The 14,877-nt window shown below is 47.7% G+C and overlaps 1 protein-coding gene across 1 annotated transcript in view; it reads right to left on the bottom strand.

The window, feature by feature from the left end:
* Positions 1-9,053: 9,053 nt before the first annotated feature.
* CD9 (CD9 molecule) overlaps positions 9,054-14,877 on the bottom strand; it is a 33,044-nt gene continuing 27,220 nt past the window's right edge. Inside the window, exons 3-8 of the mRNA XM_063102471.1 lie at positions 14,079-14,176; positions 13,318-13,392; positions 11,489-11,587; positions 11,251-11,340; positions 10,517-10,600; positions 9,054-9,537 (exon numbers count right to left, since the gene is read on the bottom strand). Coding sequence (XP_062958541.1) covers positions 9,472-9,537; positions 10,517-10,600; positions 11,251-11,340; positions 11,489-11,587; positions 13,318-13,392; positions 14,079-14,176 — 512 coding nt within the window. The 3' untranslated portion in view covers positions 9,054-9,471. The remainder of the gene's footprint in view (positions 9,538-10,516; positions 10,601-11,250; positions 11,341-11,488; positions 11,588-13,317; positions 13,393-14,078; positions 14,177-14,877) is intronic.

A 14,877-nucleotide genomic window follows, 5' to 3' on the forward strand; every position in this document is an offset into this window, starting at 1 on the left:
CTACTGGAACAACTGGAACCCAAGGATTTTGTAATCTTTCAGCAAGGTGACCCTCCATATTTGTGGGTTCTGCATCTGCAGATTCGACTAACGATTCAACCGTGGATTGAAAATATTACAGAAACAACAATGATAAAAACAATACAAATTTATTTATTTATTTATTTATTTATTTTAAAAAACAATACAAATTTAAAAAATACAGTGTAACAACTATTTACCTACCATTTGCACTGTATTAGGTATTACAGGTAATCTAGAGATGATTTAAAGTTTATGGGAGGATGTGTAGGTTATAGATCAGACCCCTGCCTGTACGGAGGGACGGACTTGTACAGTGTTGTGGGAAGGGTGAGAACCCTGGGGTTCAATAACAATGCCATTTATTGTGTGTCTGCCGTGTGCCAGGCACTTTATATGTGACCCAGTAGGCCGAACAAGCAGGGCCCGTGGGCTGCAATCTGCAAGCCTCTTTCTTTTGTCTCATGCGATTCCTGAACCGTGGCCCATTCTTCCCTCCCCAGGGATACATATGTGGCAGTCCCAGCCTTTCCTGATCACTTTGAGGGTGAAAACCTACAGTGACTTCCAGTTGCAAAACACAGTCTAAATCCCAGAATTACAATGTTCAGTTGCAGGTAATTGCCAGAGCTTCTAATTATATTTGTTATGACTGCTTTCCCTCTGCTGGGAGGGGCTGCCTCTGGGCAGGCGTGTGGCCAGCCTTCCCTTTCTTGCTTGTTAACCTCTGCTTGCCTAACTGCTTTTATGAGCCCTCGGTAGGGGAAGGGTTTGGAATCCAAGGATTCAGAGGCTTAGAATCCGGCACTCAGAATCAGCCTCTCCACGGCCCCAGAGGTACCAGCAATGTCTGGGACATGCCCCCTCCTTAAGGTCTGAGACCCGGCTCTGCAGGGCCCCTCCTGGAGCTTCTAGGAATCTGGTAACCCCAACTCTCCCCTCTGTTCCCCCAGCCTCAGGGCTGGCAGCTGTGTCCTCTGGTTGTTTTTTCCGCATTATCTCTTTCTTTTAGTCATTTTCAATCCTCCATTTTTTAAATGAATTTTCTATATTAAATTCTCTCTGATTAATTACCTCTTTTGGATTCTGTTTTCTTGGCTGGACCCTGAGTATACACTGGCTATTTAACAACTTCCAACTTACCACAATTGAAAAGAGATGTAGATTATACTAAATACAATACCCAACAGTTTATGGAGAAAATGACAAAACATTTGCTCATGTCAGCGGGGGTCTGATAAAATACTACTCTCCCTGGGAGAGAGAGTTTTGTGTTTAACTGAAGAGCTGCTACCTTCCTTCTCTGCCTTTGAAGGTAAACCCAGGTGGCCAATGTGTCATTCATGGACCATCGTACTAATATACCTTCCAATGCTTTGTCCCCATCAGGAGGGCCTGGGGCATGGGAGGTGATGGGGGACTCCATGCTGGTCTAGAAGGAAATGAGGGAGTAGCCTGATAAAAAGGCGGGTGGCTACTGAGTTTGGGTCTATCTGGGGCAGGGGGTGTGGTGGAAGAGAGAGAAGAAGCCCCCAAGTCTCTTTGGACATCTTGGGATTGTGTTTGCTTCCAAGAGATTCAGAGGACTCCTGACTTTGACTTGCTGATTCCCATCTTTGCTTTTCATCTCTGTTCTCCTGTTCATTTTCTTGCTCACTGATAACTTCTTCACAGATGTAGAAAAGTGGATCAGACAGAGTTTATGCCTCTTTATCTCCAAACCAAGACAATGGCAGCCAGGTACATGCAGCTGCCTTCTGCCTGAGCCACAGCCATCGATTGTCCCCTGTTGCCTCTGCTCTCCATGGTTCCAGTGGCATCGTGTGTCCCTCTCCTCATCCTGCTCTTCTTTCTCTAATGCCTCTTAACAGACGTTCTTTCATGTGTTCCGCAGTTTTGATCAGAAGCTTCGGAAACTTCACTATTCTTAGTGCACTCTTAAAGCTGCGACTTTACCATAAGCCCTCATCAACGCCGTATGTCAGAATCGTGACTCTGGCCTGCATCCCACCAAGCAACCCGGCTCCCGTGGGGGTGCACGGCAGCTGCAGCCACCCAGCCGTGCCGTGGCCAGAAGTCCGGAGAGCTGGCAGCCTTGTCTTCAGAAGAACCCGGGCAGTCCACTCTGAGGTGTTATATCTACTGTATCCTCACATCTAAGTTAAAACTTCCGTGTTGCCATCCTGTTACAGACACACATAGTTTTCATACACATATATGTTATATGCTTGTATATGATTTTTAATAAACACTTCTATTTTTAAAATTACCATGTGAGATAGGTTTTATTAGCTCCAACTCCCACAAGGCAACTGAGGACCAAGACCACGCCCGCTGGATGTCAGACGTGAGTTGGATGAGGATCTGTTTCTAGAGTTTCTTTTTTTTTTTTTTTTTTTTCGTCTAGAGTTTCTTTCTGTCATTGTGGTGCCTCTTCTTCAGGCTTGCTTGAGCTCTGGGGTCCTGGGCAAGTCAGTGACTCCTTTCCTTTGGCCCTCGGTTTCTTCATGTGTTAAGAATAGGGAATAATCCAGGTGTCTCCCCACCTCCCAGGGTGGTTCTGAGGGTTAGCTGGACAGCCCAGCTCTGCTGAGATCTGTGCCCACTGGGGCCTGTCCTTGCTGGGTGTGTTAGAACAGCCCCACCAGGTTACTTGCTGCCTTGCTTGGCCAGAAGGTCAGCTCTGGCCCTTGGATCCCTGCAGAGGAGTGGAGACTCTACACGGGGATAAGATCTGACCCTGCCTGCATTTCCACAGGGGAAGCAGATGGTTTGGCAAAATCCAATTTAAAAGGAAAGAAATTGAATTAGCTCTCCAGCGGTCTGACAATTACATCAGATGCTCAGGCCATGTCAAGCCAGCATGAAGACAGAGGGTGGAGTGGGATGGAAGCTACCCTGGGGTCTCTTATCCCTGGGTGGGTTCAAATCATGGCTGATGGGCAGGGGAGAGAACTCAGTGAGGTGGAATAAAGTCCTCAGACTCTGATGATCCCTGGCCTGGGCCCCATGAACCTACAGCTGACTCTGCCACTCGACTTTCTGTAGTTTACAGACTCTCTCTGTAACTTCTCTTTCTCCGAGACCCACATGCATGATCTTACCTCTTTTGGAGTGCGGTCACATTAAGGAGAACACTTAAGAAGGATGCCCTTCAACAGGTGCTGCGTTTGACAAAAATGTCAGCTATATTTACTCCAAGAATTTCATTGCAGATCCCCTTGGGGTGTGAAACCTATGCTGTGGGCTCATCTACGGTGGCTGTCTACGTGGTCCTCGGGCCAGTCAGCTTCTATCAGAAGGTGCCCCAGGGCGTTCTTTCTGCCTACGTTTCTGTGCTCGGAAGGCCACGGGGCATCCTGAACATCAGCACTGCTCTCTTGGACACTGTGACTAGACCAGCGATTGGTGTCCCATCGAGGGTGCCAGCAAGGATGCTTGTTATTGCATGGTATGTTTAAATCCTGTCTGCTAAGGGAGCTTAAATGGGAGATGCAGAGAGAGCAGAGACCCTGAGGGCAGATGCTACATGCTGAGCTGGGATGAGCCACCCTCTCAGGTCTCTGTTAGATCTGGTGCAGAATCCAGGCTAGACCGTGCAGACACTCGGAAGCGGTGGAATGGCTGCTGACATGCTGCACGCCCTCCCTATAGGCCTGTTAGGGAAGGGTGTGGGTGTCCTCCTCCCTGCATCTTAAAGGCCCAACGATGGTACTGAGTATGAAAAATAGGCATCAATTTTAGAGACAAGACACTATTCTTAAATATTTTGGGGTTGCTTATAAAAATATCCACTATTCCTATTACTTAGCCTTTATTAGAGGTCCTTCCCTCACCTCCTCCAGAGAGAGGGATAGCACTAGTTTCCTGAGTATTTGTGCAGAGCCCCCCCCATTGTTACATGCTCTTAGGGATGGAAGGCATGTGGGAATTCCTCAAGTCCCCGTCACCGCAGGAATCAGCAGCATCTGCCTCCTCCTGGAGCCCACTTTGTGTTCTGGGGCCCGCTGCAGCTGGGGAGCCTCTGCTCTGTTGGACAGCCTTGTTTAAAGGCATTTTCTTTGTGTTAAGCCAAAATCTGTTCCCTGTGAGCTCTGCCCATCAGCTCTCATTCTGGCCTCTGGGGCAACATACACCCCTGGTCCACCTAATAGCCCTTTAGATACCAGTCATGCATCATTTAATGATGTTAGGTGATTTTGTTGTGCGAAAGTGTATTATCAAAGTGTACAGCAATGCATTTTCCTCTCGTCCACACTGGCCACTAGTGCATGAGCGAGGGCCCTCTCACTATGCTACGAAGTCTCTCTCTTCCTCGATTTCCTCATCTGTTGAATGGGGATTAGAATAATACCACTCCCACAAAGTCATGAGAATTAAATTTCAGGCAGGGATTGTGGCTGGCACTTAGCAAGCACTCGGTGAGTGTTAGCTAGCTATTACTAACTATTATTTTACTATGGGGATGGGTGGGAATCATTTGAAAAGGCAAGAATTCTAAAGTAAACAGCAACCATTTCACTTGGAATCAGACCTAATGTGTCAAGTGCTTGGGTTTCTGTCTTAAAGGTTGGGTTACCTTTGAAAGGGTCACCCCGTGGGCAAGCTATCACTCCTCCTTGATGTATTTTGCAGTAGGTTTGTTTAGACCGGCATGGCCACAATCACATGAGTAACGTGTTGTGTTACATTGTGACAGCTACAGTGTCACTAAGCAATAGGAATTTTTCAGTTGCATTATAATCTTACGGGACCACTGTCGTATATGTGGTCCGCCATTGACTGAAACATCTTTACGTGCACGAGTGCATTTGAAAACACAGATTGTTGTGTTGTTAGATCTCCCCCTCCCCGAGTTTAGAATCCCCTGGTCCTTCACTCTCCTCTTGGATGACGTGGTTTTTAGGCCCCTTCCCCAAAAAGTCTGCCCCCTCCAGGCCTCTGTAGTTGGTCACCTTCCTTCTTGAGGGGTGGCCCCAGAATGGAGCGTCACACTCCCTCGGGCCTGACTGTCGCGTCCGTCCGTGGCCCTGTTGTGCCCCCCATGTGGACGCCCTCCTCTCTGCATGCAGCCCAAGATAGGCTCGCTTCACAGTTTTGGCTTCCAGTAAGTTTGTGGTGCACTAGATTTCTACGTCTTTTTTTAAACGAAATCGTTTCTCCACCCTGCATTTATGTAATGTGTTCTTCCAATCAAAAGCTATTCCAGTATGTTCCTGTAAAATTTCCTGCCATGACATTAATCCTGGAAGGCAGCACTGTGTCAAAAGATTTGGAAAAAGATAGACCTGGATTCAAGTCTGTATCCAGTGTATTTACTATATGATCTTGGAGCAAATATTTAACTTTTCTGAACCTTAAGTTCTTAAAATGTGAAATGGATAAAACACCCATGACTCACTTGTCCCTTTCCAGCATTCACTATAGGCTGAAAAAATGAAATACTTATAGCTTTGAGCAGCTACATGACAGATTTCTGGCTCATGACGCATGAACGGCAGCTGAGTTCCAGGGAGCTGGGGAAGCATGTGCATTCTAGATGACAGGGTCGTTGTGGCCGGCATCTGTCCTTTTTCCCTACTTCTTGCTGTGAATGTAGAGATGGTGGGAGCTGCAGCAGCTACCTGATGACTATGGGGGTGCCGTGGATTGAACCGTGTCCCCCAAAGCCCATGTACAAGAAAATTAACCCCCACTGTGACAGCATTAGGGGGGTAGGAAGTCTTATTATGGTCACTGAAAGGTGGGGTCTTGAAGAGGTGGTTAGATGGTAGGACTATGCCCTACTGAAGGGATTAGTAACCTGATGGTTTAATGGTGGTCGTGGGCATGGTTCTGAGGCCTTCAGACTTAGACTGAGCCACACGGCTGGCATCCAGTTTGCGGATGGCCTATCGTGGGACTTCTCTTCACAAACGCATGAGCCAATTCCCCTAATGAATCCCCTCTCGTATATTTGTAAACATATCCTACTCGTTCTGTCTCTCTGGAGAACCCTGGCTAATACAAGGGATGAGCCAAGAGAATCCGAGATGCCATCTTTGATAGAGCAGAGCTGCCAAACCAACACCTCTGGTTGCCTCTGGACTTAACAGGTGGGGAAAAACCCTAATCCTAGTATTTAACCAGACAAATATGAGGGTATTTAAAAAAGTTTGTGGAAAAATAGAATTGAAAGATGATACGGATTCTTCCATGAAGTTTGGAAGTACCCTCGTAACTTACGCAGCTAACTTGACCTGTGGTAAGGATCAGACTGTGCTGAACACGTTACATGGATTGCTTGATATCTTGTACTATTATTTATTCCCATGGAAATACATCCTTAGGCTGTCATAGTCCATTATTCCAATCTCTGAGATCTCTGAACTATGATTGTGTTACCCAAATTACTAGATATTCCACAGAGCTTTGTGAAATATATAGTATTTAATAATATTCCAAGTTATTATTTAAAACATTGACCAGGATAGGGCAAAGCAGGGCCTCAAAGCCCACTGGTAGAGACCTCTCCCCTCGTACGGTCGTGTTCACCCAGCTGCGACCGCACAAGCCGTGCTGTAATTCCACACACACTTCTCCATCTGTGCCCAAGAAGCTCATGAGACCCCCTCGCCCAATTTGCAGTGAAACAAAAGTTCACTGTCCTTCTGAGGTGTCCTAGGGAAGGGACAGCATCAGGGCATGAGCTCTGGGGTATCTAGGGCCCCACCCCTGGTCCACTCAACTCCATCCAGAGGATTCGACCAGGGAGTTTATGGATTTTGAAGCACTTTTAAGTCCTTGAAAGATGTTGGGTGCAGTTACAACCTCTCATCCTTTTGCCCCTGGGCTGCTTTTCACAGGTGAGCTGAGAGGCCACCACATCCTCCTGCTTATTCCTCTTATGCTCAAGCAGATTCTTTCTGGACCCAAAGGTGCTGTTGCTGTTGGCAGAGTCTTTTGCCTTTTTGTGACCTTAACCTTCCCAAGGCCTTTGCTCCTGAAGCCCTTCAGGTCCTGAGAGCTGCAGGGCACACTGGTATTCCCTTAACTGCAGAGCCACACCTGGGCCTGTCTGCCAAGACTTGGGGAATCTCCTTTCAGCCAGACTGAGGGAGTGTGGACCAGCTAACTCCTTTTGGGGGTGTCTGCCAGCTCTCCAGGGTCCCTCCTCTCCAGTGCTGGGCCTAGTCTACAGGCCACAGATGGTGGCTGAGTCTTTACTCCATGCACCCCTCCTGCCCACCTGCTGGCGACTGGATGGGGTAGGTATTTGACTGAAACTGGGCCAAATTTTCCTCTCCTGAAACTTCAAGTAGAGCTAATGGAGGTTGTCTCTCTGTGTAAGCTTGGGAGTTGAGGGGCGGCCCTTGCCCCAAGAAAGCTGGTCTCTATGGAGAGCAAAAGCCAGCACATAGAAATGGAGAGCTGTAGGAGTTCCTAGTTCATGGTTCCAGAATCTTCCTAAGACTCAACTGTGTTTCCGTTCTTGGGTTCCACAAGACAAAATCTGTGTTCTTAATAAATTGCTCACTTTTGCTAAAGTTAGCCCATTTGTCTGTTATTTGCAACACACAGGAAGACAGGGCACGACCTGAGGTGTACCTGGACGGCAGCAGCAGCAATCTCTTCTACACTAACCCTACCTGCTCTTTAGCAAAGATGGAGAGTGGAGAGTGTGTGTATGGACCTGCTTCTCCTGGAGGGAGCAGGGAGTTTCAAGCAGGGCTATTAGAGTTTGTCAGGGATGAAGATGCTGCGAGTTCAGAGTCTTAATTCACTCTTAAATAAAAAGAGCAGCCAGCCTGTTATTTCCACAACTGGGACAGTAGGGTTAGCCCTCAGATGCTCGAATTTATATGGGACCTGGGGCCACAGGGCAGCAATGACTAGAAGATTTTTTTTTTTGGTGTGGTAAAATATACATAACATACAACTTACCATGTTAGCTATTTTGAAGTGTACAGTGCACTGGCACTAACTACACTCACAGGTTGTGCAACCAGCACCGCCATCCATCTCCAGACTGACTTCACTATCCCACACAGAAGCCCTGTACTCATTAAACAGCCATTCTCCCCTCCCCTTACCTCTGTTACCTCTACTCTACTTTCTGTCTTTATGAATTTACCTATTCTAGGTACCTCATATAACTGGAATTAAAAAAATGACTTTTTTTGTGTCTGGCTTCTTTCACTTAGCGTAATGCCTTCAAGGTTCACCCACGTTGTGGCATACTTCAGAATGGCATTTCTTTTTAAGGTGGAATAATATTCCACTCTATGGATACACCACATTTTGTTTATCTACTCATCAGATGATGGACATTTCAGTTGTTTCCACTTTTTGGCTATTGTGAATAATGCTGCTGTGACCATTGGTGCTCTAGTTTTTGAATTAATGGCATTTGGGGACATTTTGATTCTTTCTCTCTCTCTCTCTCTCTTTTAATGTTAGGAAAGAACCCACACTAAATCTAGGACTGGAAGACAGACACAGGTTTCCCATCACTCTGCACTTCCCTCTCATGGTGTTTATCTCACACAGTGGTAATTGCCTGCGTAACTCTCTGAACTACCCACTAGATTGCAGACCCTGGGCAGGATCTATGTCTCCCACGTTGTGGTGGCTTTGAGAACTGTCAACCTGGTTAAGCTAAACTACACTTCCCAGAGTTCCCCTTCCTATGTTTGCAGTTAGAGTGGAGGAAAAGGATATCCTTGTGGGTGGTTTGGAGGAAGGAAATAAAAAAGTCCTTGTCATCACGGAGCTCACGTCCACTGTGTATCCCAAGATAAAACACACTGCCAAATGCAAAGTCTGGGGACTAGGTTCTAGTGCTGACTCTTCTATTAACAATGTGTGACCTCGGATCAAAAGCCCTTATCTCCCCACATCTCAGTTTCTTCATTAGTAAAGTGGGGAGACCAACCTTCCAACCTGCTTCTTGTATAAATGCAATTAGAGTAAATAGCACTTGAAAGACATCTGAAAACTAAACAGCTCAAAAAACAAAAACAAAAAACAAAAACCCCAAATCCAGTCCAGGATATTGTCATAATCTTTTATTATGTATCAAATTGTCTTCAATATAAGTTACAATCTGATTAAATTTGATAGACATTTTTATCTATTTAAAGACAAAAAACAAACAAACCCCCAAACAAACTCTCTTTATGTACAATATCTTTTGTCTAGAGTCTAGCAGACATAGTACCTTTCATTGCAGGATTTCTGCTTAACATAACAAGCAAAAAGAACTAAAAAAATATAAATCAAAGCAAACCAAACTAATCCCTCAACTGCAAATATGAATATTGAATAAAGGATTAAAAAAATACAAACACAGAGTAACTTTTTAAATTTAGAAATGCAGGATATTGAAGTTAGTGGCAAAAAAACCAACCAAACAAAAGCCCCCAACAATCCTCACAGGGAAACTTTCCTGCTCAGGGATGTAAGCTGACTCTAGACCATCTCGCGGCTCCTGCGGATAGCACAGCACAAGATCATACTGAAGATCATGCCAAATATCTGGAAGACAGGAAGGAACGTGAGGATCAGGGTGGTTTTGTCAGAAGGAAGGCCGAGAGAAAGGGAAAGATAAGAGTCATTCCGTCCAAGGAAAAGTACAAGAGAATGACTGGCGCCCAAGAGGCCAAATGAGCTGTGGGGCAGTGCAGCCGGAGAGGCAGGGGCTAGACAACGGGAGGGACGACCGGACCTGCGGGAGCCTGATAGCTGGCGCCTTCCCTGCAGAACTTTCAGGGTGAGACAAATGAGCTCAGAGCTAAATTTAATGGTCAAATTCCAGATATTTCAAGATCCCACAGAGGTTAGCACTTTTGCTTCTGTCTTTGTGCATGTGTGTTTTAACATATATTGTGTCTTTTACTGAAAGCTGCTTCAGCCTTTCTAGGCCAGGCCATCCCAGTGAGAGCTGGGTCCCCTATGGGGTTCACGCCACTTCCTCATGGGGAGATAGAGGGTGACCCCAAGGAACCTAGTTGGCCCTTGATGCTTTCTAGGGGCCGATTGGCAAGAGAGTGGATCATTTGAAGCTTTCAGTCTTCTTCCTCGTGTCCACCTTCGCATGGCCTCAGACAACAGGAGGACATGAAACAGTTCACAGCCATGTAGCTGCTAGTGAACTACTTTGTTGAGGAAAAGAAAAGCAGGTGCATGATGAGACATGTCCTGAGGACCAGTGGCGCTAGCATCACCTTACATTTGCCCCTACACCTTGACAGTGAAGAGAGTGGATTCTGGAGACACCTCGGACACTACACTCATGAGCCGAGAGGGTCTGATCAACTTACTCCTCTGTTTCTCCATTTCCTAGTAGTAATATGGAAATACTACTGCACTGCAGTACCTACCTTGCAGGTGTGGCGAGGATGAGATTAGTTGATAAACGTACAACATGGAAAACAGTGCCCGGCCAGGGCGTGAGTTTAATAAATGTTAACCACTAAGAAGACCCCTCCTCCCCGACGGCCCAGCTGCCACTCACCATCACCACGGCAATGCCGATGCCCACTGAGCCGATGATGTGGAATTTGTGGTCGAAGATCTCTTGGATGGCGTCAGGGCAGGACTTAGGGAGGCAAACCAAGAACTGGGTCACACACAGTCCCCACTCTAGGGCACCTTTTCCCTCCCAAGCACCTGTCTCACCCCAGGAGTGCCTGGTCAGAGAATGGGCTAAGGATAGGAGTATTCAGGGATAAGAGATGTGCTGGCTGGGGGGTGGGAAGGGGAACCAGGAGAGAGATATGGGAGCAGGTCGCTAATATCTGGGCAGCACATCAGGGAAGAAAGAGGGACACACCCTGCTTTGGGGTCTATTTCTGATATGGTTGTAAGGCCACTTTTTATTATTCTGGAGTCTGGACATTAGCTTACAATCATGATCCATTTATAAAGTCTAAAAAGCAGGAGTCCAAGACTCAGAAGCATGCCCGTCCTTGATAACTTGAGGGCTGGGGCGGCAGTTACAGGGAGCTAGGACCCTTTGTTATTTCCTTGGTCTGGCTTTGTTTTATCACCCTTGGGGAAACAGAGGGCCCTGGGTAGGGGAGAAATGATATGGTCGCCCTGGCGCCCTTTCAAAGTGGAAGGGGTATTTATGACGCTCTTAGATTCCCGTCTCCCCGCACCCCCAACAAGTTGGTCTACTTCACTCCTCCCCTTGCAGGATTTGCCCAGGGCAACATGGAAGGGGCACCAGTCTTGCTTTAAGTTTACCTTCACTGTGAGGCTGTCCTGCAAGTTCTTCTTGGGGCAGATGTCTGAGATAAATTGTTCCACAACCCCGCCCATACCACAGCAGTTCAGCTGCAGAGAGAAGGCAGGGACGGGGACGAGAGAAATGAGTGAAAAAGGTGATTAGAATAGGGACGCACGGGCGTGCGTGATGAGCACCCTGTGTGATGCACTCTGAGGAAAGGGTGGAGGGGCCGGGCTCTGTGTCAAGACGACCTACCACGTGGTGGATGACTTTCAGCGTGTCCCGCTGCAGCTCGTCCTTGCCTTTCAGTTTCTCGTAGGTGTCCTTGTAAAACGCCTGGATGTCCTTAATCACCTGCGGAGGACAGGCAGGGGAGTAGCAGAGAGGCTTTTCCATGTACTCCTCCATGAATAAACACGACCTGTTCTCTCTCGCTCACTCTAAGTTCTCAGCCAACAAATTCCTGTGCCCGGAAAATGTCACAAGCAGACGAAGCCACTGGCACCGCCCCTCTCAGGGCCTCTGTGGACCTCCCATCCCCTGCCACAGCCTCCAGCCACTTGTCCTTCTCTCCTGCACCTCTGGTCAGTCCCCTTAGCCCCACTTAGCCCTTCTCTTCTCCCTGTGAACTCAATTGAATTTCCTCAATCTAAAAAAAAAAAAAATCCTACTCCTGACTTGGCTATTTCCTCCGGCTTCCATCTTCTTTTTTTCTTCACTTAGGTGTGGCTTTTAGCAAGTTACTAAATTTCTCTGTACATCAGTTGCTCCGTATTTAGGACAGGAGATTATAATAATCCCTACGTGTCATAGGTTATTGTGAGGATTTAAATGAGCTATTGCTTGTTGAGTCTTTAGCCTTATGTCTGGTACAGAGTAAATTTGGAAAAAGTGTTAGCTATTATATTGTAATACAGGGGATATATTATGATCCTGTGGTACCTGGGTGTGTCCCAATTTATTTATTTACTTATTTATTTTGGCGGCTGACCTGTATGGGGATCTGATTCCTGGAAACATTGGTGTTACGGCACCACGTTCTAACCCACTGAGCTAACCAGCCAGCCCATCCCAATTTAATGCACGTCTGTCTCCTTGACCTTCACCCACTCAAGTTAACAGACCCCCATCACATTCGGCATTCTTTCTTCAGCCTTTTTCTGACATCTTTCATAATTATCCCTTCCTATTTCTATGGCTATAGATTTTACTGCTAGGATAATTAAATAGTATTTTTTTAAAAAACAGGGTTCCTGTCTCCAATACATTTCTTTCCCCTTTCTGCTGAACACGAAAAGATAATCCTTCCTAAAACACTGTTCTCACGTGGCCCATCCTGGCCAGAAACTCTTCAGGGCTCCCCACGGAAGGCCAGGCTCAGCCGAGAGCCGACCCTGTCTTTGCCTGGAAGTCCCCCCACCTACTCCAAGCTTCCCCCTGATATCCTATCTCTCATTCAAGGCTGAGGTCAGTGCTCCCTTTTCCAAGGAGCCAGAAGAGATTCCCCTTCCCTACTCCACCTTTTCAAATCCCGTGGTGCTTTTCGATATAAATCACTTCTGTGACACTGGTCAAATGCATGTCTTTCTATCACACTAGAGAGCAAAGTGTGGGGACCACAGCTCATGCATCTATGGACCCTGCATAGGGTTTGACATAGCACTTGGCTCACGGTGGCACTTGAACACACATCAACATGTTAGAGGAGGAAGTGAGGGTGGTCAGCCCACAGAAGCCATGTTTTCCTGAGCAATCTTTCCAGGAGTTGGGGGAGGGGCTGCTAAGACAGTCAGACAGACAGACAGACACAGACCCAACGAGTAGTTCTTGAACATCTACTATGTGCCAGCACCGTGGTTGGTATAATTACCCACACAGGTGTTAAGATGCTCACAGTCCCTGCCCTCAAAGAGTGCATGTTCTGATGGCACATGGGAACATCGTGACACCAGAGGCACGTTCGATGGTTGAAAGCCGACCAAAAGTGACCAGCCAGGATCCCCTTCCACCTTCACCATCCCCCATCTCCCACTGTCAAACTCAGATCACTGCAGGACCCAAGAGATCTCATGGGGAAAACCTACCTCATCTTTGTGGGTATATCCCCAGATGGCTGCAGCTATTTCAATGGCAAATATCAGCAAGAGGAAGCCAAAGAACTGGAAGACAAAGAGACACGAGGTGAGAAGCAACACCAGCCAACCAGCCAGAAAATCAAAGGGTACTGTGGTACAAGAAAGGATGACAACTCCGGGGAACAGGCATCTGGGGCACAAGTGGACAGCCCAGGAGGGGCAGGGAAGAGGCTCACAGAGTAGGAAGAGTTAAGCCAGGCTCAGGCTCAATGTTGTGTTCAGGGAGAGGGGCTGGGCACAGCCGAGCCTGGAGCCAGGATTTATGATACTTCTGAGGTGTTAATTTAGTCAATGAGCAATAAAATACCATTGTCACTCACAAAACCCATAGAGATATGGGGAAATAAAGGAAGGGAATATGCTTTGTGGAGTTTGGGGAAGACCGTAACACATTTTGAAACAAGGAGAGGAGACAAAGGTACATGTGGATTCAGGGGAAAAAAGCAAACGTGGTCCTCAAAAGAGGGAAAAACAAAGTCCTGGCATTTAGTTGCCTCTGGGGAGTGATAAGACAGGCTGCAGGTAGAAGAGGAGGATGCCCACTGCAGGGGAGGGCGGGCTGCCTGGGCAGGGCCGGAGGGCGGGCGCCGGCGAGGCTGAGGATGCGCGTGGCGTGCCCGTGGCCGCCCTCCCCACCCCATCCCACCCCACTCCACCCACTCCATGGATCTGGGCCGCTGGGATTTGGGGAGCACAAAAGGGCTACTCACCAGCCCCAGCATCCATTGGGACTCCTGCACAGCACCGCAGCAGCCGAGGAAGCCCACCAGCATCATGAGGGCCCCAGCTCCAATCAGAATGTAGACTCCTGGGAAGGACACACACATGCAGCTGCTTTTTCTCCTGTGTGACATCATACCTCTGCCATCTCAGAGAAGAAGGTCCCCCTCCTCTGCCTCTGCTCCTAAGCATCCTTCCTACCAGTCTCCCTTCCAGGCCCCTGCTTCATCAAGCCTGCGCTCCTGTCTTACCCTCAGCCCTCCTGGAAGGTGCCGTAGTCTAGGATAAAGCACATCTATGGCAGCCGTGAGATTCTACTCAGGACATAAACTGGTCCAATCTGTCAGCTGTTTCCAGCAAGAGGAATCCACTCAAGCTAGTTAACACTGACCTCCAAACTCAGGCTAACTTCCTGGGACTCTGATGAGCCCCCCACTGGCCTCTGCCTCATAGAGGCCATCAGAGCAAGCTTCCAGCAGGAGGGGGCTGTGCACACCCAGAAATCCATGCTCTGGAGGGGCCAGCTCTGCCTGATTCCCAGAAGGGAAGGCTCCTTGCTCTGCTGCTGGGTCACAATTAGACATGCACCGTTAGTGACACCCAAGGGCACATGCTGGCAAAGGTATAAGTACCTTGCTCTAGTGCAAAGGACACAGATCTGGTGTCAGAAGACCCTTGTTTTTGTCCCAACACTGCTACTAACTGCTGTGTGACCTTGGGTAAAACACTTTCTCTCTCTGGGCCTCAATTTCCTCAGGCTAAAATTAAAGAGGTTGGTTGCTAGAAAAT

The sequence above is a fragment of the Cynocephalus volans genome, chromosome 1 (assembly GCF_027409185.1).
Source record: "Cynocephalus volans isolate mCynVol1 chromosome 1, mCynVol1.pri, whole genome shotgun sequence".
Classification (NCBI taxonomy): Eukaryota; Metazoa; Chordata; class Mammalia; order Dermoptera; family Cynocephalidae; genus Cynocephalus; species Cynocephalus volans.